At 52.0% G+C, this 21817-nt stretch overlaps 1 protein-coding gene across 1 annotated transcript in view; it reads right to left on the reverse strand.

The window, feature by feature from the left end:
- TNR (tenascin R) overlaps positions 1–21817 on the reverse strand; it is an 81819-nt gene that overhangs the window by 10218 nt on the left and 49784 nt on the right. The window contains 17 exon segments of the mRNA XM_042804970.1: positions 2194–2326; positions 3325–3455; positions 4045–4188; positions 4727–4846; positions 5501–5644; positions 6181–6300; positions 6412–6678; positions 7335–7566; positions 7568–7599; positions 7712–7801; positions 10667–10852; positions 12618–12887; positions 15585–15654; positions 15656–15736; positions 18295–18410; positions 19236–19499; positions 19943–20419. Coding sequence (XP_042660904.1) covers positions 2194–2326; positions 3325–3455; positions 4045–4188; positions 4727–4846; positions 5501–5644; positions 6181–6300; positions 6412–6678; positions 7335–7566; positions 7568–7599; positions 7712–7801; positions 10667–10852; positions 12618–12887; positions 15585–15654; positions 15656–15736; positions 18295–18410; positions 19236–19499; positions 19943–20419 — 2877 coding nt within the window.

A 21817-nucleotide genomic window follows, 5' to 3' on the forward strand; every position in this document is an offset into this window, starting at 1 on the left:
CTTGTCTGCTAATTCCCACTTGGGTGTATTTCCCCCACCCTTGCGACCTGAAGCCTCGGAGGTCATTGTTTTGTCCAAATGTTGAAGATCCCCTATTCTTCCCGTGTCCATGGTCTGTAGCACAAGGTCTGGTGAGACAGTGTTTGCATTTTATAGTATCCAACACTGAAAACTGCTTCAAAGACAACCACTTCAGGCTCCCCTGAGCTCTGCAGAGATTACTTGTTTCTTAATTTATATTCATAACTTTAAGAGCCAAGGAGACCTTGAAAGACATTTGAAACCACTATAAATTATAAATACTGTATCTGTTTTTTCCTTTTGTCCCATCTGTATACAATTCCCCAAGAACCTTATGCAAACATGAAACAAAGAGGCTGAGCTATTAATATGTCAGAGGGAATAGAAGAGCCCTGGGATGTGTACTGTGAGCAGAAGGAAGCAAAACAATTTAAATTAAGTCTGTTTGGTTTGGTTTGGTTTTGTTTTGTTTTTTCTTTTCTTCTTTTGTCTCCTTAAGGACAAGTCCTTGTTCTCTGCAAAGTGCCCTGATACACTACCAGAGTATATTGAATCCCAGACCCTGATTCTTTGCTGAGGGATGCTGCCCATGGATTTCATTACCTCAGTGATTGTTCCTGGGTGCTTCTGTCTCATCGATATATGGGGTAAGTGGGGAGAAACTGGTGTCTCGCTGATGCCTGATCTTCATCTTAAAAGCAAATTAAACCCGTGTTTGGATGCTGCATCAGCTGGCAATGGTGTCTTTAATGCTGCTAAGGTCTGACATTTGTGTTTAATGGAAGCGGTGCTCTCCTTGCCTGATGTGAGTGAATTTCTGGTGCTTTATCCCAGCTGAGAAGCCAGCCCCACGCAGTTTTATCCCTGACTCCTGAACAGCCTCAAAGATTGCACACATTTTTCCATCACCTGCCTGAGTTGCACTGGCTTTTTGTGTTCGTGTAATAGGCAAGAATAACAGGGAAGCCTGATCTGTAGATGCATTAGAGAAGAGACTTTTTTTTTTTTTTTTTTTTTGTTGACGTATATAGTTTCTATTATCTCTTAAAAGCAGGTGAAGGGACCTTTGCATGTAACGGGGTTGGGGAAGTGTATCCACAGCAGTTTCAAAGAAAACTCTCCTAATTGAACTGGCAGCGCAGTTGGGAGGAATTTCGGTGGACATCGTCTTCAGGCTTCTTAGTGCTTTTGAAGCCCAGGAGAAATGTAATTGGATTCAGTCCTGAACAAAATGCACTTTGTCTGTGCCCTGGCCTAGCAAGGTTTTTCAAAGAGGGTGAGGGACAATACGCTCTGCACGGTTTCTAATGGGAATGGTTGCAAAGGGTGGGGGCAATGGTGACGTTTTCATGCAAGCTTCGTTCTTGCAAGCATAAGCACTCTGTGAGGGTTGCGGTGGCTGCAGATGCCCACCCTGTGATTTGGAAAGGAAACCATTCATATTGCCACAGTGGATCGTGACTTCTCTAGCATTAGAGGGGGGAGGAATAATGCAATTAGATAAAATCAGTGGGATCACAGTCCTGCGGGCATGCTGGTTCTGCTATCTGTGACTACACTGGTGGTGGTGGAAATACACCTGCATGATATTTCCAAGGATGCGTCATCCCTAGAAACATTCAAGGTCAGGTTGGATGGGACTCTGAGCAACCCGATCTGGTTGAAGATGTCCCTGCTCATTGCAGGGGGGTTGAACTAGATGACTAAAGGTCCTTTCCAACCCAAATTCTTCTATGATTCTATGGTATTTGTGAGAGATTGGACCATGTCTACAGCATGGAGAGACCAGATGAGTCTCTTCCCACTCATTCCAAGAGCTATACCTGTTGATACCTTTTGTTGACTTTTGTATTTTTTTTTTTTTGTTTTTTTCCTCTATTTATGCATTTGAGGAAGGGAAAGGGCAAGGCAAAGGGCCTGGTAGATGGTTCCTGGTCTGAAGCTCAAATCCCCTTGCTCTGCACTGGGTCTTGTGTTTGTATGATGGATCCTTCAGCCATTAACATTTTGTAGCAAAGCAGCACTGTGGGTCATGGCAATGAATGTACCTCTCTGTGGATGGTGGTGAAATGCTGCATGAGGAGGAAAAACCCATAAAAGCAGCCCATGTCTACCAGAATGGTTTGTGGGCTAAGCCCTGCCTGGCCAGGGGGATGTGGTGCGAGTCCTCACCTGTGGTGAAGGTGGTGGAGATGAAGCCGCTCCGCATGGCGTTGTGGGCAGCTTGCAGGCGCACGGTGTACTCTGTGGTCTCAGAAAGCCCCTCCAGGCGGATCCACGTGTCCTCAGCATCCACAATCAGCTCCTGCACATGGGTCCCAGAATGAGGTAGACACCAAGAGCAACAGATGAGAAAAGCGATGGGGAGCCTAAAGAGCAAGCGAGGAGGGAAGGGAAGCCACAAACTACCGCAGCCCTTGGTGCCTGGCTGAGGAGCATTACATGGCTGCTTACACCGGTGGAGTAAGTCAGTGTGAGGTCAATGAACGTATTCAACCCTTCAGGATGGTTTGGGTGGGAGAGAGCTAGCTGATTTGGACACAGGAGACTGAAATGTTTGCAGTTTGTGTGCTCTGTTTACCAACTCTGTTGGGATCTGCGTGCCTTCAATACGGGGCATGACTGACTGCCCAAGCATTGCAAGGAGTAGAGCTGGCCAGACTTCGTTATCAGTCAGTTTTGACTCCATCAATTCCTCTCACGTTAATTTTTCTGGTCGTCAGCCAATGCCACATAACATTATATCCAACCCCTTCTGCAAAGCTATTATCCTCTGGCTGCTGCATGCCAGTCACACCAGCAAAGAAAACGAGACTATTTGCTGTGACGTGTTTCTGATAGCATTTGTAGCAGCTCTTCCAGACAGGCAGATATGGACACACTCATTAAATAATCAAATATATTGTATTGTGGGATTAATTAGCTGTCTCTACTTATCTTCCTTTTCGCAAGGAGGGCAAATGGCATTTTTAGCATCTCTGCTTGTAGGGTAATTTTCTCCTGCCTCAGCTTGCTTGTGTTTCACAAGTTGTGAATTTCCCGCTTTCCTCCAAACTTTCCAGGTATGCCCTCTTTGCCCAGACCTGCAGGTGTGCATAAAGCTTTTGCCTTAGGCAATCTTTTCCTGCTTTTTTCCGATTGTTTATCTAAAGTATTGCTTATGCAGAAAGTAGCACCTGCCCTTCTGGTCTCTTCCTGACCTAGCAAACATCTTGCTTTTGCTTTGTTGGGTTTCTCCTGCTCTTTTCTTCACGGTCACATTATTCCCTGACTTACTGACCCTCTTTCTCGGGGAGGACTCACCTTCCGGCTGCCGTCGGTGGATCTGTAGGTCATGATGTAGTTCTCGATCTCTCCCACGGGAGGCACCCACGAGAGCAGAGCGCTCCGTCGAGTGACTTCACTGGCAGTCAGGTTTGTTGGAGGATCCAAAACTGCAAGGGATAGAGACCCAGGGAAGAGCAAATTCTCACGCACAACCACCCCAGCCCCGCTTCCCAACTCAGTGCACTGGGTTTCAGCCTTGCAACCCTGAGCTACAGCCCAAAGTCCTTCCTCGCCTTCTGTTTCCAGAACTCATCACCCCTCCCCAGCACTGAACAGAACTCTGCAAACCCTCTAGAAGTCCTCCTCTACCTGCATGCTCTCTGAAGGGTAGTGGGTCTGAAATTCATGTGCTATGGGGCCTGCCAAGCTTCTTGTAAGCAAAATGGGTTGTAGTGCTCTTCTGGACTATGGTCTTGGGCAAGTAAAAGGCCTGGTCAGGGGTATTCTTGGGAACGCATTCAGGAGAAAACAAAGAAAGGGGCAAATGGATGTTGAAAGAGTGAAAATGATGGTTGGTGCTGCTTGTGATTAAAATTCTGTGCTTTTGTTGTGCCCAGCACTGGTATTTGGGTGTCCTTTTGGCACGTGGTGCTTCTACAGCCACACGTATGTGATGAGCTTTGGCTCGGCCTTGCTGGCAGCTTTTCCTGGGGTGGATGTATGGCTAAGGGCGGTGGGGGAGGCGGTTGTACGTACGAGTCGTGAAGTTGGTGCTGATGGTCTGGCTGGTGAGAGGCCCATTGGTGGCATACATAGAGACTGTGTAGGTGGTACTGGGCAGGAGGTTGGTCAGCTGGTACTCCTGGTTGACTCCGTCCACCAGAATTGTTTCTCCTGCAACTGTAAGCCAAAAGAGATGAGTTAGGGTAAACGTTCAAGGTCGTTCTCCAAAATACGTCTATGGATATGACCTCATGAAGAAAAGCACTTATATTGCTGAAACACCATGAGCTGCTGCGCAGCAGCTGAGCTGTAGTTGGTTTGAAGGTTGGTCTTATTTTTCCCACAGTCCCTATATTTGCCTGATACTTTTATTCACTTCAGTAGTGGGTTTCATTGAGTTTGCCACACAGTGAGTTTCTATGGGGTGGGTACTTGCTTGCCCCTGGGCTGCTGCTGGTGAGTCAGTTAGCAAAGCGGGAGGATCCCAGCCCTCTCCTGTGTGGACTGCCGTGCTCCAAGGATCGGTGGGGGGGCTGTGGAAAGCACGTGCCATCAGACCTGCACGGGAGGAGCTGGCATCTGGGGATGGGGCACAGCCCTGCCCTCCTGAAGCCAGGGCTCCTTCCCTACTCCCTCCGTGGAGGGGTGCCCACCGAGCCTTGGGATTTGGGATGGGGGAGAGGTGGAAGTGAGCTGAAACGGACCCCCAGCGTACCTGCACGGCGGGTGAGGATAAGGACGTAGCTCTCCACCTCCGACAGCGGTGGGTTCCACTGCAGCAGTGCCTCAGTGGGGGTGATGTTGGTGGCTGTGACCCCCAAGGGGGCATCCATGGCTGCATGGGGGACAGATTCAGAGAGTCAAAAGCACTAAGAGACTGGGCTATGATGAACTGGAACGGCGTTTTGTGGCCCATCACTCACTGATCCTCTTGCTGCCCAGGCACGTGTGCCTGCAGAGGAGTTATTGCTGCCCTAGCTGGAGAACAGAGATGTCATAGCTTGTGCTACTCTGCTACTGGGGCTGCTCTTCCACTGTTTTCCTGATGCACAGTCTGGAATGTTAGGGGGTTTTTTTAGGTTTTGAAGAGTCTGAGGATAGCAGAGGGTTTTATTCTTGCAGCAGATGCTGTTTGTGTCAGGGCTTCCCCAGGGATTATTTCTGGAAGTCTGTACTCCCTTTAGGAAAGGTTGTCATGGTTGCCCAACATCCTATCTCTGGCTTCCTTGTGCCTGGTACACAGATTTATCACTCCCCGCCATGACTAGCCCATGTATATTCGGGAAAAGCTTTCCTTAGACATACTTCAAAAGTCCACATTGGGCCCTTGTGAGCCTCACTTATCATCATGAGCTTGCATCAGGCTGGTCTGAGGTCCAGGTTGCTTTCAGCTCCCCAATTTCTAGTGCAAGCAGGGGCTGCCAGCCCTGCCTGGGGCTGGACCTGGCACTGTTTGATTGCTACCTGCCCACCAGAAGCCCCTTCCCACCTGTGTGCACGGTGATGGAGGCCACTTCGCTCTCCTCCCGGCCCCGCATGCTCTTCACCCCAATCTCGTACTTGGTGGCGGGCTGCAGGTGGTGGAGGGCGTACTCGGAGACATCGCTGGCTATGCTGGTGCTCTCTGTCCTCCCTGCAGGGATGGAGTTTTGGCATCACAGCTGGCCCCATCCCTGGGGTACAAGAGGTGCTTGGGAGGGGAGGGCAATGCCACAGTCCCTCTCCAGGGCTGATACTGGGGGTAACTGAGTTTCGTGCCTGCAGGTACACATCTTCTTGACCATCACTGCTGGCCCAACCTTTTCAGCATCATAGCAAAACCAGGGCCAAGGGAGATGAGCTGGGGGAAATAGGTGAGGGAGGTGGGATTTCAGGATTGGGCTCTGAATTAACCATCCCTTGGAGGGCACACTGCAGGGCGTCACTCCCTGTGACTCTCTGTGCCAAGCTGGCCCTTAGCTACAGTGATCCCTTCCCATCCTTGTCCCAGACACCCTGTCCTCCATTCCTGCAGCCTCTTGGTCCATCCCAGCTATCAGTGGCTTTGCCCGGGGCACTAGTTTGCTGCCTGGGGAGGGGGTGACCCTGGGGCTTTCTCGCACTGGCAGATGAAGAGAGGATTGGCAGCTGCAAGGTCAGGGCATGAGCAAGAGTGGTCTGACCCGTTACCTTCAGCGGCGCGGTAGGATAGCCTATAGCGGTCGAAGGCAGCGATGGGAGGGCTCCAGTAGACCATCATGGACTCCTGGGTGACGTTGCCCACCCTGAGGTCCTTCGGCGCATCAATCCCTGGTGAGACAGAGCAGAAAGCAAGGCTGTGGGAGGCAGGTCCTCTCCCTGTCCCCCTGCCCGCCCTCCCGGTGGGGTCCCGTGCCCAGCGAGGGGAGGGTCCCGCGGTACCTGTCGTGATGGAGCCCACGACAGGCTCGGAGCTGATGGCACCATGCACGGCCACCAGTGACACCAGGTACTCGGTGGATGGCTGCAAGCCTGTCAGGCTGGCGTGCCTGCGGGTGCCATCGAGTGTGACCTGCTGTGCCTCCTCCTCGTCCTGGGGGCTGTAGGTGAGGATGAGGCGGTCTGCTGGTGGGGATGGGTCGCTCCACGTGACATTCACACTGGAGGACGTCAGTTGGGAGAAGTGGAGCTGCGTGATGGGCCGGACCCCTGCGAGATGGAGAGGGGAAAATGCAACCCTAACCGTCTGCAGATCCCAACCTCCACATCGTTCCCAGCACTTGCATGGGAAATATGCAAGAGATGTGGCAAAGCTGGAGCTCTGGGATCTCCATTGATCTGAAACTTTGCTGAGATCGAGGCAGAACCGGGAGGGGAAAAATGGTGCTGTTCTCAGCTCTGCCTGCAAACACCATCCATCCCAGATACATATGGCGGGTGTTGGGGCTGTCCCACTACAGCTGGTATGTGTTGTCTGGGCTTCTCAACTGCAGGCTTTTCACCCAGAGGTTCTTGTCAGGTCCCTCAAGGCTTCATTTCTCCTTCTTATGGACACACAGGCCACCTTGACCACAGAGGACAGCATGGGCTGTATATTCCTCCAACCCTGACATGTTCTTCTGGGAGCCTCCAGCCAAGCCAGCATGCTCAGTGCTGCTGGTGAAGGGAACAGTGCCCCCACACTGGTAGGTCCATCCTCCTTCAGAGGTCAACGGACCTGCACCCACGTGGATGCATGGCCCCCAGCTCTCATCCCCACCAACACCTGAAGAGTTTCGATGCTGGGGAAGCGGTGGGCTGGCGGAGGTGCCAAGGTGGGGTGGTTGTCTGTGCCTTTGGCCCCATCTCAACTTGTCTTTCGCTACCTGTGAAGGCATCCACGGTGGCCTCCAGGCTCTGCTGGCGTCCCCTCTCGGCGATGATGGAGATGGTGTACTCCGTCCCGGGCTCCAGCTCTGAAAGGGTGAGCTGTGACTTGTCCCGGGGCACCGTCACTTCGGAGGCCATCCCCGAGGCGGGGGTGAAGGTGACACGGTAGTGGTCGATGGGACCTGTGGCTTTGGTCCAGGCCAGCGAGATGGATGTCTCCGTGGAGGCCTGTCACCAGGAGGTCCCGGGGGCTGTCAAGCTCTGTGGGAGAGGGTTGGTGCAGACCTTCGTCCCCGTGCACGGACTGTCCCATGGGGACATCTGAGCCGTAGGAACCGGCTGTGCTTGGAGCACACAATGGGGCCAAACTCACCGGTCCTGGCGTTCATGGTCGCCGGCACGCTCTGCTGGCTGTCCATCACGGCCGAAATCCCGATGCCGTACTCTGTCCCCGGCACCAGATCTGCCAAGGGGTGCAAAGGACACAAAGGGGTGTGAGAGCAGCGCCTGGCTGGGTGGCCTTGGGTTGCCACCCCCCACCTCCCATGGCTGGGGACAGCGGGGGACCCTCCAGAGCATCCCTGGGGATGAGCAGCCCTCCCGCAGGTCAGCAGTTCCTCTGCATGTTGCAGAAGAGCTGAGAATTTTTAGAAAGCCGTGTGAATGCCTTTGGACAGGGAATTTGGATTATTCTAGCTCAGAAATAAGAAATTTAAAAATATTGTTGCTGAGGTCTGCTGTAATTGCTGTCATCAAGACAGAAATTGTGTGTGTATGAGCTGAGATGGAAACGATAAAGTAGCTATATTTGTTTCCGAAGTGATTCAACATCAAATATTGTCACAGGGGTGTCTCAAAGAGGAATAAATTATGTAGAGTAAATGAAATGCACATTAATTAGGAAAGGCACAGTCTTTCTGGGAGCTGAATCAAGTGCCACTTCTTGAGGTGGATGTATCCTGTGCTGCCTTTCTCAAGGGACATGAGAATCGAGCTCATCCAGCTTCTTTCCTCTACGCCTCTTGCTGATCACCTGTTTTACGTCCGTGGGACATCTCCTGCCTCTGCTTGTCCCTTCTGCCTGGCTGCTGGTGGCTTTATTCCCCTCCTCCCTGCACTTCATGATCTTTCCCATGGGGTTAGAGAAAGCCATAAATCCTCCAGCCCAGCCTCACCCTATCTTGCCCAGGGGCAGCGTCTCCTGAAGCCACCAAAACCTTTTCTGAGAGGCCAGCAGGGAGGGAAACCCCCGTCCCCTGCTCCTCTCCTTTTGCTACGGTGCAGTCTTGGTGCTGGAGAAGTGGTGGTGGTGGGGAGATAGACCCCCTTCACCCCTGCCCAATAAGTGCCAGAAGTATCCTGGAAAGGAGGAGAAGAGCCTGGGAGAAAGGGGGAGGAGAAGGAATTTAAAAGAAAGCCTCTTATTTCCCAGCTCTTTTGGGTAGAGTGAAATTATGGGTATTTATGTGCAAATGCTGATTTTGAAAAGAGACATATGGGGCAGGGTGAGGCTTGCTGTATTTGTGAGCTTAAATCTTTGATAAGCTCTGCTCAGCGCCATTCCTCACTGCTTTTCCTGCAGGCAGATGAAGGCGGCTGAAGGAATCGCTGGGTGCTGTCACGCTGTGGATCCCTACCAGGTCCCGGGTAGTTGGAAACCCACCCCAACGGGCTTTACACCACGTGCAACAAGACTTTGGAAGACAGGACTACCACGTGCATAACAGAGCTACGGGAGAGCCTCATGTGCCTCCTACTATCATGGCTTTTTTTCCCTGGCAGAATGGTTTTTAGGTTATTTTCTGCTACTGATTAGATTTAAAAAAAATGTGTTCGTTTATTACATAGTACCCTAGGAACTAGAAGCAATGCACTTAGGCGATGATGGAGGCACTATATAAAAATCGTTCACCACTATTGACTTAAGCCTCTGCATCTCTGGAGCTTATTCCGGGGGGGTGTGTGTTTCTTTTAGCCCTGCCTGAGTCTGGCAGAGACTTGGCAGCTTTTTTTATTTTTATTGAGAAAAACAAGAGCCTTCAGGCTGCCACGTCCTCCAAGGCAAGCTTGGGCTCTGCCATGGGTGTTATTGCAGTTTGCATCACGGGGGTAGTATGGCATTTCTGCTCCGGGGAGGGGGACCTGGCCCATTTTCAATGCTCCTTCTCACCTAGAAAGGCAATAAATGTCCTAGAGGGAAGCTAGCAGGCGACCAGCATTGAGTCTCCGATCTCATCCCGCTTCTTCACGCGCATCCTCATCACAACCGCAGCAGAAACTATCCCGAACATTATTCTTTTTTCCGCATACCACATTTTTTCAAGCTAAACTGCTCTAATTGCTTTCCTGCCCTCCAGCCTTTCTCGTGACTCGGTGCCACTGTGCCTGCAACTTTGCATTCAACTTTCCCACTGAACTTACTCCTACAGTTCCATATGGCAGAGATCCCTGAGCTCTCTGGGCTGTGGAGGTCCCAGGAGAGCAAAGGGAGTCAGCAGTGGAAGAACCTGGTGTCCTGCCATACTGAAGAGCTTCAAGCTGAATGAGTGATCTTTTTTGTATGTGTGTAAGTCTTTTCTTTGCTCAAAAAAATGCCAGCTGGAGCTGCAAATCCGGCAGGCAAGCAGTTGTAGTTGAAAAGAAGGAAAGGAGATCTCATACAGTGTTTCGCTGTGTTGCTGAAAAAGGTATTTGGGACTTCCCTGGCAGTGGGTGGTGTTTGCAGCCCCCAGTGGCACCCCCTGGCCTGGCCTGAATAACGTGCCACTTGCAGAACTTTCTCAAAAATAGAACCCCTGGATTTGGGTCTGCTTTGTGCCCAATTTGGAAAAAAGGCAATGACCTTGGGCTGCTTGGCTGCCCATCACTGCCTGTGGGGCATTGGCACCTCTGGATCTTTCCCAGCAAGGAAAAAATGAGAAGGGTGAAATATTTTCCTCTAGAACAGCTTAAAAAGGCTTCCTCTCCCCAGTTCTCACTTTGCTCCTTGCCAGCTCTATTTGGCAGCTGGACAGACCCTTGCTGGAGGTGCATCACTTGGAGGGGCATCACTTGGAGGGGCATCACTCGGAGGGGCATCACTTGGAGGGGCATCACTCGGAGGAGCATCACTCAACTTGTGGATAAGCAGCACCCAAATCCAGAGCCACAGAGGAGAAAATAAGTTTCATCCCAAGGAAAACCTTCCCTCCGGTAACTAGTAAACTCCAAAACAGCCCCAAATCATGTGCCAGCATAAGGTCAACTGATGCCAATTTGGACTCTCCATTGCCCTACCTGTTTGAGAGGAGGAGGGGCGGGGAGGAAGGGCGCGTGGGTGCACGCATACCTGCGAGGGTGGCCCGGGTGGTGGGTCCGGTGTCGCGTGGCACCAGGACTTCGTGGTAGTGCTCCCCGGCCAGGGTGCTGTAGACCACCCTGTAGCTGTGCGCCTCAGCCTCGCTGTTGTCCCAGGCGAGCTCGAGGCTGGCGGGGGTCCGCGAGCCCACCCGCAGGTTCTTGGGGGCATCGATCTCTGTGCGACACAAGGGAGAGAGGCACCGTCTCACCGCCGGGCACCGGGAAGGTACCCGGTAGCCTTGGCACGGCTAAACGGCCGTGGAGGGGTACCCGGGTGTGGTGTCTGTGAGGTTCCGTGTGTGGTCCCTCCCTGGGCTGGGGCATCTGCTCTCAGCTCCTGCTCAGCACAGACCGGGAGATGCCACCCACGAGCCCGACAGAAGTGCTGGGGTGTTCACAGCATCCCTGAGTTAGTCGCTTCGGGAGCTAATTGCATGTTATTTGAAAAAGAAAAGTGTTTCCCCCCTATATTAAAGGAAACTGAGGCAGCGTGCAGAAGAGAAAAAGGGCTCTGTAGCAGTCACGCATTGGCCCGAACTGCTCTTAGAAGAACCTTGAGCATTTTTATAGGCTTGTGCACGCTCAAACATTGCCCCAAGGTTTTGTTTATTAGTGCTGCTGAGGCTGTGCACTGAATCTGCTGTGGTTTGCACAATAAACCTCTCCAGCGAGCGACCGGTTGGTGCTGGGCAGGGGGTGGGCGCCAGCAGACGTGGGGTAGTTACTGCTCCTTGATGGATCTGCGTTTAGAGGAGGGGGGATTTTTTATGTTCCCTTTTAGAAATAAAGCAAGGAAGGCCAACGCAGCAAATCAGTCAGGGTGAACATCTCGTCCGAAATATTTATCTATAGAGATATATACACATACAATTCACACACCGCAGTTATTATAGCAGGAGCCTAGTATCCGCCAGTAACGTACATGACAAGTAATTTATATACCATAAACCAGCACTGAAATACACGCTCTACCTCCTCCTTTCATGGCACGGTAAATTAAACCTGTTAGCTATCTGCAGGCTTAACATTAATTAAAGTTTTACCGTCCAGTTAGAGTATTCAGAGAAGATATAAAATAAGATAACCATGTTTCTGACTGGGCTGCTTTCAGCCGCTTTGACTGCTGATTCCTCAGGCAAGGCATCTTGGCGCTGAATGGGAGCGAGCATCGCCTTGAATTCAGACCTGTGCTTGCTGTTTTGGTGCTTTTGAGAATTGCACGTTGATCTATGGGTGCTATTGAGGGCATAAACTGCTGGGTTTTAAAGTTTTAGCTGTGGACTCCAGCTAAGCTGTGGGTCTGGATGGGCACAGGTGCTGGTGGGGGGGGATGTGTCCCAGGAGGCAGCAGGTTCAGCCTTGATCCTGCGGCAGGATGCAGGCCAAGGTGGGGTTTGCTCAGGTGTTGTCATCTAAATGTGGGGGTTTGAGTCATCTGCCTGGTCACTGGCATCTGGGATCAGCTGGGCTGCCACAGGGACCATGCGAGCATCCCTGTGGGGCACAGGGCATGAAGAAGGCCTGGAGGTTTAGGGAGTAAACAGAAACATAGGCACTAGTGGAGGGGTTCAGAGGGTGTTTTTACGGTGTGTTTTTTAGGGTGAGCTTAATCATTTGCTCTGCCTTGCTCTGCACCAGAACTGAGATAGGAGGCGGGGCACCTGCATTAAGGTGTCTCCATTCAGATCTGCATCTTACCGTGTTTTCATTGCACTCCTTCCTCCCAGTACACCGGATTAAACCCCAGCTCAATTGTGTGGGGGGAAAACCACGTACCACTAAATCCCAGATGCAAAAACCCCCTTGATTTGGCTCCGGATATGCAAAACCCCATGCCCGTTGCAGGGCAGCCCAGCTGCAGATTGCAGCAAGCCATCTGCCCGTGCTCGCTGGAGGCTTAAAAATTCACGGCGGTTCTCCCAGCGAAGCCAGCTAGCTACCTGTGGTGAACTGGGCGAAGGCTGGCCGGCTCTCGTTGGCACCCCGGAGGGCACTGACGGCGAGGCGGTAGCGGGCGCCGGGGCGCAGGGCCTGCAGGGAGTACTGGCTGAGGGGGGGCTGCAGGCGGAAGGTGGTCCTCCCCCCCTCCCCGTCCGCCAGCCCGTACTTCAGCAGGATGGCGTCCACCTTGGCGCGCGGCGGAGTCCACTCCACGAAGGCCACCGTGTCCGAGACGTCCCGCACCAGGATCTGCGTCGGGCCGTCGATGACTGCGGAGGAGGGGGGGAAACGGGCACCTGTTATTTTGGGAGAGTTGGATGAGGAAAGGTGGCAGCTTTGGGGACACCAAGCCTCTGGGAGTGCTTCAACCTGGCCTTCAGAGTGGTCTGAATTAGCAGCTGGGGACAAGGCAGAGAGGTGGCACTAGCAAGGGACGTGACCCCCCCCGCCCCAAGATACTCAGAGTGTTTGGTCCTGGTGGGTTCACAGTCCCTTGTCCCAATCTCCTGGCTCTTTCCTGAACCCTCTCCAGTTCACCGATGTCTCTCCCAAGCTGTGGACACCAGAGCTGGGACCCAGCAGGTCTCCCATGGATGCCCGTTACAGCGGTGACGCAACTCATGCCCTCCTCTCGAGCTGGTTATCGGCAACAATTCCTCCCTGGCTCTTACAGGTGGCATCTCCCAGGATAAAACATCCTGTGTCTAACTGTGGTCCACTTTCTTTGCTCCTAGATAACTGCCCATACTTCGCGAGGCTTTGAAAAACAAACGGTTTTCCTTTGTGTCCAGCTTTTCGAGCCATTCAAACTGCTTTTATCGATGATCTCCTTCTACTCAATTTACTCTTTTCCAAGCTTTTCCATCACTGGCAAAATTTATCAGAAATGATATTATGTCCTTTTGAAAAGCGTTGACAATGTGTTAAATAACGTGGGGCCAAGGACTGATCCAAGCACTGAGAACTGAGGAACGTCTCTAGAAATGTTCCTGCTTCAGTGCCAGCTCCTCATTTGTCGTCAGGCTGAGGGATCAGCTCATAAAGCTGTTGATGTCTTAGCGGTGGGGAGAGAGGAGAAAAATGCAACTGCTCTGGCAAGTCTTCATAACTAGCTGGGTGTGGGGCTATGGTGGGTGTCCACCAAACCCTCTCAGATAAAGGGATTTTAGCTAAATTCATAGCGGGGCTCTACCAGGACACCATTTTGGACATTTCGGCTTTCTTTTGCAGATAATTGGACCCTCCCCTCCTCCACATCCCCCGGCACTCGACCTCTGGAAATCATGGGATCAAGCCCGGGTGATGGATGCTTTGAGTCCAGCAGGACCTAACCAGTGCACGGACAGACGGATGGGCTGAGCCTGGCCATCACTCCCGTGTCACAGTGGCATCGATGCATGGAGCCTGCTGGGCAGCCCATTTTATTACTTACATGATCACAAGGTGGGTAAAAAAACCCACGCTGGTTCTGTAATTCAGGCTATACTGCATGCAAGTGCATCTAATATACTGCATCTATTAGGAAATGACACTACATAGGAAGGATGTGCTGAATGCTGCACCCCAGGGTGGGAAGTTTGGGAGGCCACGTGGGTGGGCAGGGGTGGGAAAGACCAGGGAGGGTTCGAAAAAGACATGTAGGGGAACTGGGAGCAGTGGGGTGAGGGCTGAAAGCAAAACAGCAACAGGGAGAGGAGGCCAGCTGGGAAGCAGAGTGTTTGGGTAGAAGCTGGGTGTCCGGCTTGGCCAGGACCAGGTCATGCTCATCCAAACCCTGAATCTTCAACTACCTCATGGTGCCCGGTCATCCAGGGAATGCTAGGAAACATCAAGTTCTACTTAGCTGTGCAGCATGAAACCATGCCTTTGTTGCTCGATCCTTGCACAAGGTGTTGAGGCAGAACGAGGATGATGGGGGCAAAGCAACAGGGGTGCCTCAGAGGAAGGCAGACACACCAGCACGGGGACACCTTCACGGAGCAGAGCTGAGAGCCCACCACCCCATCTGTGCTTCTCTGCAAAGGTCAACCACTGAGCTTGAAGTGCCAGCCTCTCTTTTTATTTTTTGCTAACTTCCTAGGGAAAGGAAGATTTGGGCTTGACCAGGAGATGTCTCTGTTAAGCCACGTCGAGCTGAGTGTGGAGGCAAAGCAGGAGGAGAGGACTGTGCTGAGGAAGATCAGACCTGCAGCAAGCTGCTATCGATGGAGGGACCCTCCCTTCGCTCTCACCATCGCTTCAGATTATCAGCCTGGAGAAAGCATCACCTCATTATAACCCTCTGGCAGCTATTTAAATGCTGTTTCCGTTTGCAACAGCTTGGACGGAGGTAGACGTCTGCCTGGCTGCCAAGGCAGACTGCAGCAGATCTGGTATGGAGAGCCTCGTCATCCCAGTGAGCTCTGCCCATCGCCACGTCTCCTTCGGTGAAGAGAAGACCCACTTGAATTTCCTCAAGCCTATGGGATGGGCCCGTAACAGGCCAAATAAATCGGTTAGGAAGGGTCATGATGTTGCTCCCGGCTCCCTGCCCTGCTACCTGATTTGCCTGAGGTGGTGGGATTAGAGGGTATTTAGTGTCACTAAAAGCAGGTGGGAGTTTTCATCTGTTATATATGAGTAGGAAATACATTTATAGATATGTTTCTTGGGGGCGTCCAGCCTCTGAAATGTGAGATTAGTGGAGAGGAAGAATTTATCCAGCTATTTAATGAAAGTGGACCTGAGCCTTTGCTCCCAACCCCATTAACCTCACCATGGTTTCTGCGCTTGCAGCAGTTTGGGAGGGAGGGGGACAAAATACCACATGAAGAAGCTGTTTCTGCGATGCACCTGTAGGTGGGACAGTTGGGTGATGTTAGTTTTATCCCTGCCCGTGCAGTGCCGGGCTGCTCTTGATGCTGAGACCTTATTTTGGGGACCAATCCCTGGGCACTGCCGTGCTGCCCAGGGTCAGGCTCACTCACGGGTTGAGACGCTGTCGGAGGTGGGAGGGCTCCTGGCTTGTTCCTTCAGGGCCACCACGGTGACAGTGTACTTCTTCCCCGGGCTTCAGCCCCGTCTGGTTGAAGGTGGTGACGGTGCTGGGGAGCTGGGCGATCACGCCACCCTCGTTATTCTGCCAGGGAGTGGAAATAAGCGTTAAACCCCCCCCCCAAACAAAAAGTTGTTTGGGGAAGTTCCCCCCACATTGCATCCTCCCCGGCCCAGCCCTGCATCACGAAGTTGCATCCGCGCCCTGGCACATCCCACCATGGGGGATGCAGAAGCCCAGGGTGAAGTCACCCACCGAGTGTGGAGCACCCATGTTGCTGGGCTGAGAAATCCTCCCCCATCTCTTCTCTCCTCCTCCTCAACCCCCCCAATTTCTGTATTTTGCCATCTGCGTGTCTGCTGTTCTCCAAAAGAGAAAAGATAATCAAACTGGAGCCTGGGCTAGACACCTTTTCCCTGCTACTCAGGTGCCAGCAGCCTTCCATTGTTCAGATATAAGTATGAAACCGTAAGGTCTTTATTTTGCCAGCCCCTGCTTTTTAAGTATCTTTATTAAACTCATTATACTTCGTGGTTTTGCTCTGAAAAACTGTAAGGCTTTAAGCAACTGCAAATGTCACCTTTCCTGCCAGTGTTTGGACAAAGGATCTTTTCTTGCTGCTGTCTTCACTAATAACACGCTAAACAAATCTTTGCACATAGCTCTCACTTCATATTCATCTCTTTTCTCATTAAACAGGAAATCTTCCATTTTAGCCATAAAATGCCATCTTACCTTTCCTAATTTTCTTTTCTAAATCCGTCTTTGCTTCATCTTCCCCCCATCCCCAGTGCACGCGGCAGACGGGCGATCCCCGCCTGACCCAGCTTTCGGGGGGTGAGAGCACCGCAGGGACCATGGAAAGAGGATTGCTCTGTGAGAGGGTGAGAGCATCCTCGTGGGGACGCTGAGGACCAAATTAGCAGCCCCTCGCCCAGATTTCACGAGGACAGAGTGAGCTTGATTTTGCTCATAGAGGTTATTTGTGATGCTGCAGTTATTAACTCTTGTTTTTAGCCTCTGGGACCAGGTTTCGGTTTTATTTGGGGTGTGGCAATGGTTTAGTGTTTGCCCGAGAGTGTTGCTTCCAGGCAGTGAAGGAGACAGCACCCTCTGCCTTATTTTAGGATAAAAGCTGGTGACGGGGACTTGAGAGAGTCCAAATTTGGCAGTCAATGGGCAGAAGCACAACTGTGTCTTTATGGCTTGATGCATGGATGTGAGAACTTCAAAGCCCACCAAGCTGCATCTCTTCCCCACCCCAAAGACCTGCATCCAGAAGCAGCCATCCTTTTGCACCTCATCTCTTTCTTTAAATCCTGAAATGTTTCTGTGTGGTTTTAAGCTTAAAAATTGAAAGAAGGACCAATGGTTTGTATTTTTGGGCTGGCCTAAGAAAAACCTACCGTTGATGTGCTTGAGGGGAGAAGTTTGTTTCTATGCCGGTGATTCCTCACCCTAAAATGGATATATCCCTATTTATCCATTTCAGGGGGATGCTGTTGAGCTTAATTTCTGAGTATCAGTGAAATGTTTGAAAGATAGCTATTTTTTTTGCTACCAAAAGCTCTTTGCTGATGTTGCGTTATTGTTTTGGCTTTTATCCTGATAGTGAATGAAAATTATCCCAGGGTTTATACCTGCAGTACCTGAACTTTAACTTCTAACAAAATTTGCGTGTGGATGTACCCAAAATTGCACCCAGATCCTTCCAGCCTTTTTGGAAGGGAGGGAACAAGTTATTTAAAGCAATCAGTCCCTTGCTTCATGCCGCATAATGATACTTTACAGCTAAGAGCATTTAAAACTTTGGGGCCAAGTTCTGCAGTTCTCCGCTGCCCAGAGCTGCCTTTGACTCCAGCGAGGGTTTTGTACAAGTGAACACATCATAATTGAGCTCTTAATCAGCATTTCTTTTACTGCTGGGGCTTGAATGCTCTTCTAAAGAGGCTCCATATACAATTGAAGCTAATACTTATGGCTAAATGGTGTAGAAATTATGAATATAGATGAAATACTTGATGTACAATTTTTGTTGCCATGCATAGAAAATATGCGATATTTAGGGCAACATTTCCATCCTTTCATCTTTTCTGGCACAATTTCTACCTGTTCATCACTGTGATTAAAATTCTGTGGCAGGCGTTAGCTGTGCGTGTGACTGGAGGATGCTGAAGGTTGTTGTCTGAGAGCCGGCGGCTGCTTGGTTTGATCCGGGCTGCTTTGGGTAGCTTAGCATGCAGAGAACAGGGGTGAGGAAGAGGAGGAGGAGGAAGGGTTGTGGCAAAGGAGATCGAAGGGAAGATGAAGGGGTGACAGCAAGAGGCAGAGAGGCTGGAAGGTTTATTTATTGACATGCTTGTCTCTTGATTTTATTGGGGAATTTCTTTGAGGACATGCATGACTTGACACCAAAGTCTACTGTGGAAATGCAAACTGGCAATTGGAGGTTGAGGTGTTTGGGGCTGTCTGCTGTGAAGCACACAACTTGCAAACAGAGATCATACTGGGTTTTTTTGTTGTTTTGTTTTTTTTTTTTTGGGGGGGGGGTGGGCAATTGGAAGCTAATTGAGGTTCTGTTCTCTCAGTGTTTTTAGGGTGGCCGCGTGTACCTTGCGATGCTGTGTGTGAGGCAGCGGTACCTTGGGGATGAAGCTGATCTCCCAGCCATCGAAGGGGAAGGAGAAGGGTTCCCACTGCACCTCCACTGTCGTCTCTGTGATGGTCTTGAACTTCAGCCCCTGCGGCGTGGCGAGGTCTGGAAGGGAGCAGGGGGTGGTGAGCAGAGCAGGACGGGTGTGCAGGTGTTGCTGGTTCCCACCCTGCTCCCTGTGGCTATTTTGTTATCTGAGCAATGAAAACGGGGAACCTTTTGGTAGCTGTTAGCAGAGTCCCTTTGTCCCCCCTCCGGGTGGGCTGGGGGGAGAAGAGGGGAATGCCTGGGCTGCTGGACACCGAAGCATCCCACTACACTACTGTGCAAACAGAGTGAGTGATGGGTTTGCAGGAGGGGTGTCCGGATAGTTTACATTTTCCCCCTGCCCTCTGTATCCTTAGTTTCTGAGGATCCTTTCTGGAGGTTGCCATTACAGCTTGATATCCTCATTTTGTCTCTGTGCAACACGGTCCCAGTCAGGACTACATATCTCCTGATGCACAGCATCATCCCCTCTTGCTGTGCTGTCACCCATGTCACGGGGATTCATCATGGGAACCCATCCAACAGTGGGAGGAGAACCCTGTGACTTCTGTGATACATCACAATATTTTCTGTGAGGAAAAAAAAGTGTAATATTTGGGGCCGTATTCTGGGGGCTTCAGTCAAACATTGCAGTTTTCTTTGATTTTTAGTCATTTGGGTTTTCATCCAGACAGTCTTTCTGCAGAGAGCGGACACGTTTCCCCCTTTCCTATATCCCCATACAGATAAGTGGGGATAAAAATATCCCCAATACTTTTTTTTTTTTTTTTTTTGAAGGCTTAATTTTCTGCTGCTAGAAGGCTTTTATGGAAAATGTAAGCCAGCTTGAGCATCACTTCTGGTTACCTGGCTACCAAGTGACAAGAGCAGTAGGATACTTACTGGTCATCACCTTGGAGGTAACGGGGTTGCTCAAGACGTCGCTGATGACCGCGTAGATGCTGACATTGTAGGCAACACCTGGCTCCAGCTCTGTGATGGTGATGCTGCTCCAGTCCCCGGGCACCCGCTGCTGGAGCTGGGTGCCCCCCGGCCCCGCCGGCTGGTATGAGACGATGTACTCGGTGGCTGCCCCGGGGCTGTCCCATGTCAGCTCAATGGAGCTGTCGCTGATCCCTGTCACTCGCAGGTTTTCGGGAGGAGCCACTGATGGGAAGGGCAGAGGTAAGGAGAGCGTCAGGGTGTGCGTGGCTCATCCTCCCACCCCACTGTGCGGAAGGGTGCGTGGGTCTGCTGGTGGGACACGGGCATGGGCTTTGGGCGAGGGGGTTACGTGCTGTCTGTGGTTGCACGAACTGCTATAGCAAGGCAAAGGCTCAGGAGAACCTGACTGCCGCTGCCATAGCACCAAGGGTTTACCACCTATATTGGGACGAACCTCGCTGGCTTTTTGCTCACCTCCCAAACTTTTGCCTTGCTGGGGACAGGGACAACAGGGAGGAAGGCAAACTGCAGGGCCTGAGCAGGTCCTATGTGACATGCTCTGCCAGGTATGGGTTTCTCCCAGGCTTTCCTATGACGCTCTGGACACCCTGAAGCCCTTGCTCATACATGAGGGTCTAGCTCTCCCCACCCACGCCCCCCACTACCTGCCGAGCAGTCCTGCCCTTCGTAGCCTTCCTCGCAGACGCAGAGACCGTCCTGGCAGACCCCGCGGCCGCTGCAGGCGTTGGGGCAGTGCAGCCACCCGCAGTCCTCCCCGGCGTAGCCCTCCCGGCAGACGCACGTGCCGTTAACGCACTGGCCTTTCCCCGAGCAGTCGCGGGGGCACCGCAGCTGGGAGCAATCCTCCCCGGCGAAACCTTCCTCGCAGATGCACTCGCCGTCCACGCAGAGCCCCCGGGAGCCGCAGCCGGTGGGGCAGCGGAGCTGGGAGCAGTCCTCGCCCCCGTAGTCGTTGTCGCAGATGCACTGGCCCTCCAGGCAGACGCCCCGGCTGGAGCAGCCCCGGGGGCAGCGGGGCTCGGAGCAGTTGCTGCCCGCCCAGCCCTCCATGCACACGCAGCTGCACGACTCCAGGCTGAAGTTCCCGTGGCCGCTGCACTGCGGGGTGTAATCCAGCTGCCCTGCAAGGACGCAGGACCGAGGGTCAGAGCCCACCCGGGTGAGAGGTGGGGAAAGGTCAGCGTTGGCCCCAGGTCAGCCCGGCGATGGGCTGTGGGGAAGGGGGGGAGAGATGTGGGGCAAGCAAGGGATGGTCCTCCCTGTGATTGAGCACGCCCAGCTCTGGGGAGCTGGTGGCTTTAGGGCTGGCAGGGGCAGAACTGGTGATGAGGGCTCATGATGGGGTTTGGGTGGGTCTCCAGGAGTTTGTCTGTCCCCTTGGGAGCGCTGGCCTCCATGGCTATGGGTGCCATCAGCCTTGTTGGGGTGCAAGTGCTCCCTTTGGTTTCCCTTCAGCATACCGCTTAGTTGATGGGAACCTCCCTAGATCTCTTACTGGAAAAAAGCCTTCCCTGGCCAAGCCCTCATCACCAGCCATGACTCCTCTCTAGCTGCTGTTCCTTTTTACAGGTGAGAGATCACAGTGTGCTCTCTCTCTTTCCTACAGGTATGTACCCAAAGACATCGTCTTTGTCCCTATCTTAATGAGCCCAGTTAAGATGTAGCTGTTGGTTTTGCACAAAGTAGCAGGGTTTCAGGCATGCTGGGGTTGTGGGGTTGCTGGGGAAAGCACATGGCCACCTGTGGCCACCACCTCTAATGTCCCCTCTTTACCCAACAGATAAAGGACGCTCTGGGGAGAGGAGGGATGCACGGGGACGAAGGCACCAGTCACCCTGACATTGCCAACATTCCCCTGTTTTGCCTTGTAACATGGATCCGTTGCTCCAGTTTAGGGTTTATCCCAACCAGGTTAATATTCCCTTGCTGATTTTTCCTGCTTTTCTTCCTCGTATCAACCTGACCCTTGGGAAACCTCTGTACCACAAAGACCCCAAGCTTTTTTTTACCCCAATTAAGTTTTCCACCCTAGCTGGGTTATTTGAGCAGCTCTTCCTATGGGGGGTGCAGCAGATGCTCAAGTAGAAGGGGTCAGTTACACGCTGTGTCAGTCAGCCCCGTTTGGGTTACTTTGCAGGATGCTTCCCATCTAAACTACAAATACTGGGAATGACGATCAGGATCTCTTCAGATCTCAGCCTCTGGCTAAATTATCAAATGAGGAGAGAGGATGCTTGTAAGTGTGCTGGAAGGGAGCGGCTTTCCTTGGGGAAATGCCTTGGGTGGTGGGGTAGGGATCCTGATCTCCTTTGCTGTGCAGTGAATTGAAAGCAACTCTGGTAAAAATAAATGAAAATACTCCAGTTTTGGCTGAGCGCATCTGTGATCAGAGTGGAGACTCCAGGAAGCGATGAATGTTTAATGGGACTGTCTGCATATGTGGCAAGCAACCCAGATAGGCCTGTCAGAGTTTCAAATTAATTCCTTTAAAACAGGTTTTTCCCATTGTGTTTCCCCGT

This window comes from Tyto alba, unplaced genomic scaffold (assembly GCF_018691265.1).
Source record: "Tyto alba isolate M040663 unplaced genomic scaffold, T.alba_DEE_v4.0 Super-Scaffold_1000006, whole genome shotgun sequence".
Lineage (NCBI taxonomy): Eukaryota > Metazoa > Chordata > Aves > Strigiformes > Tytonidae > Tyto > Tyto alba.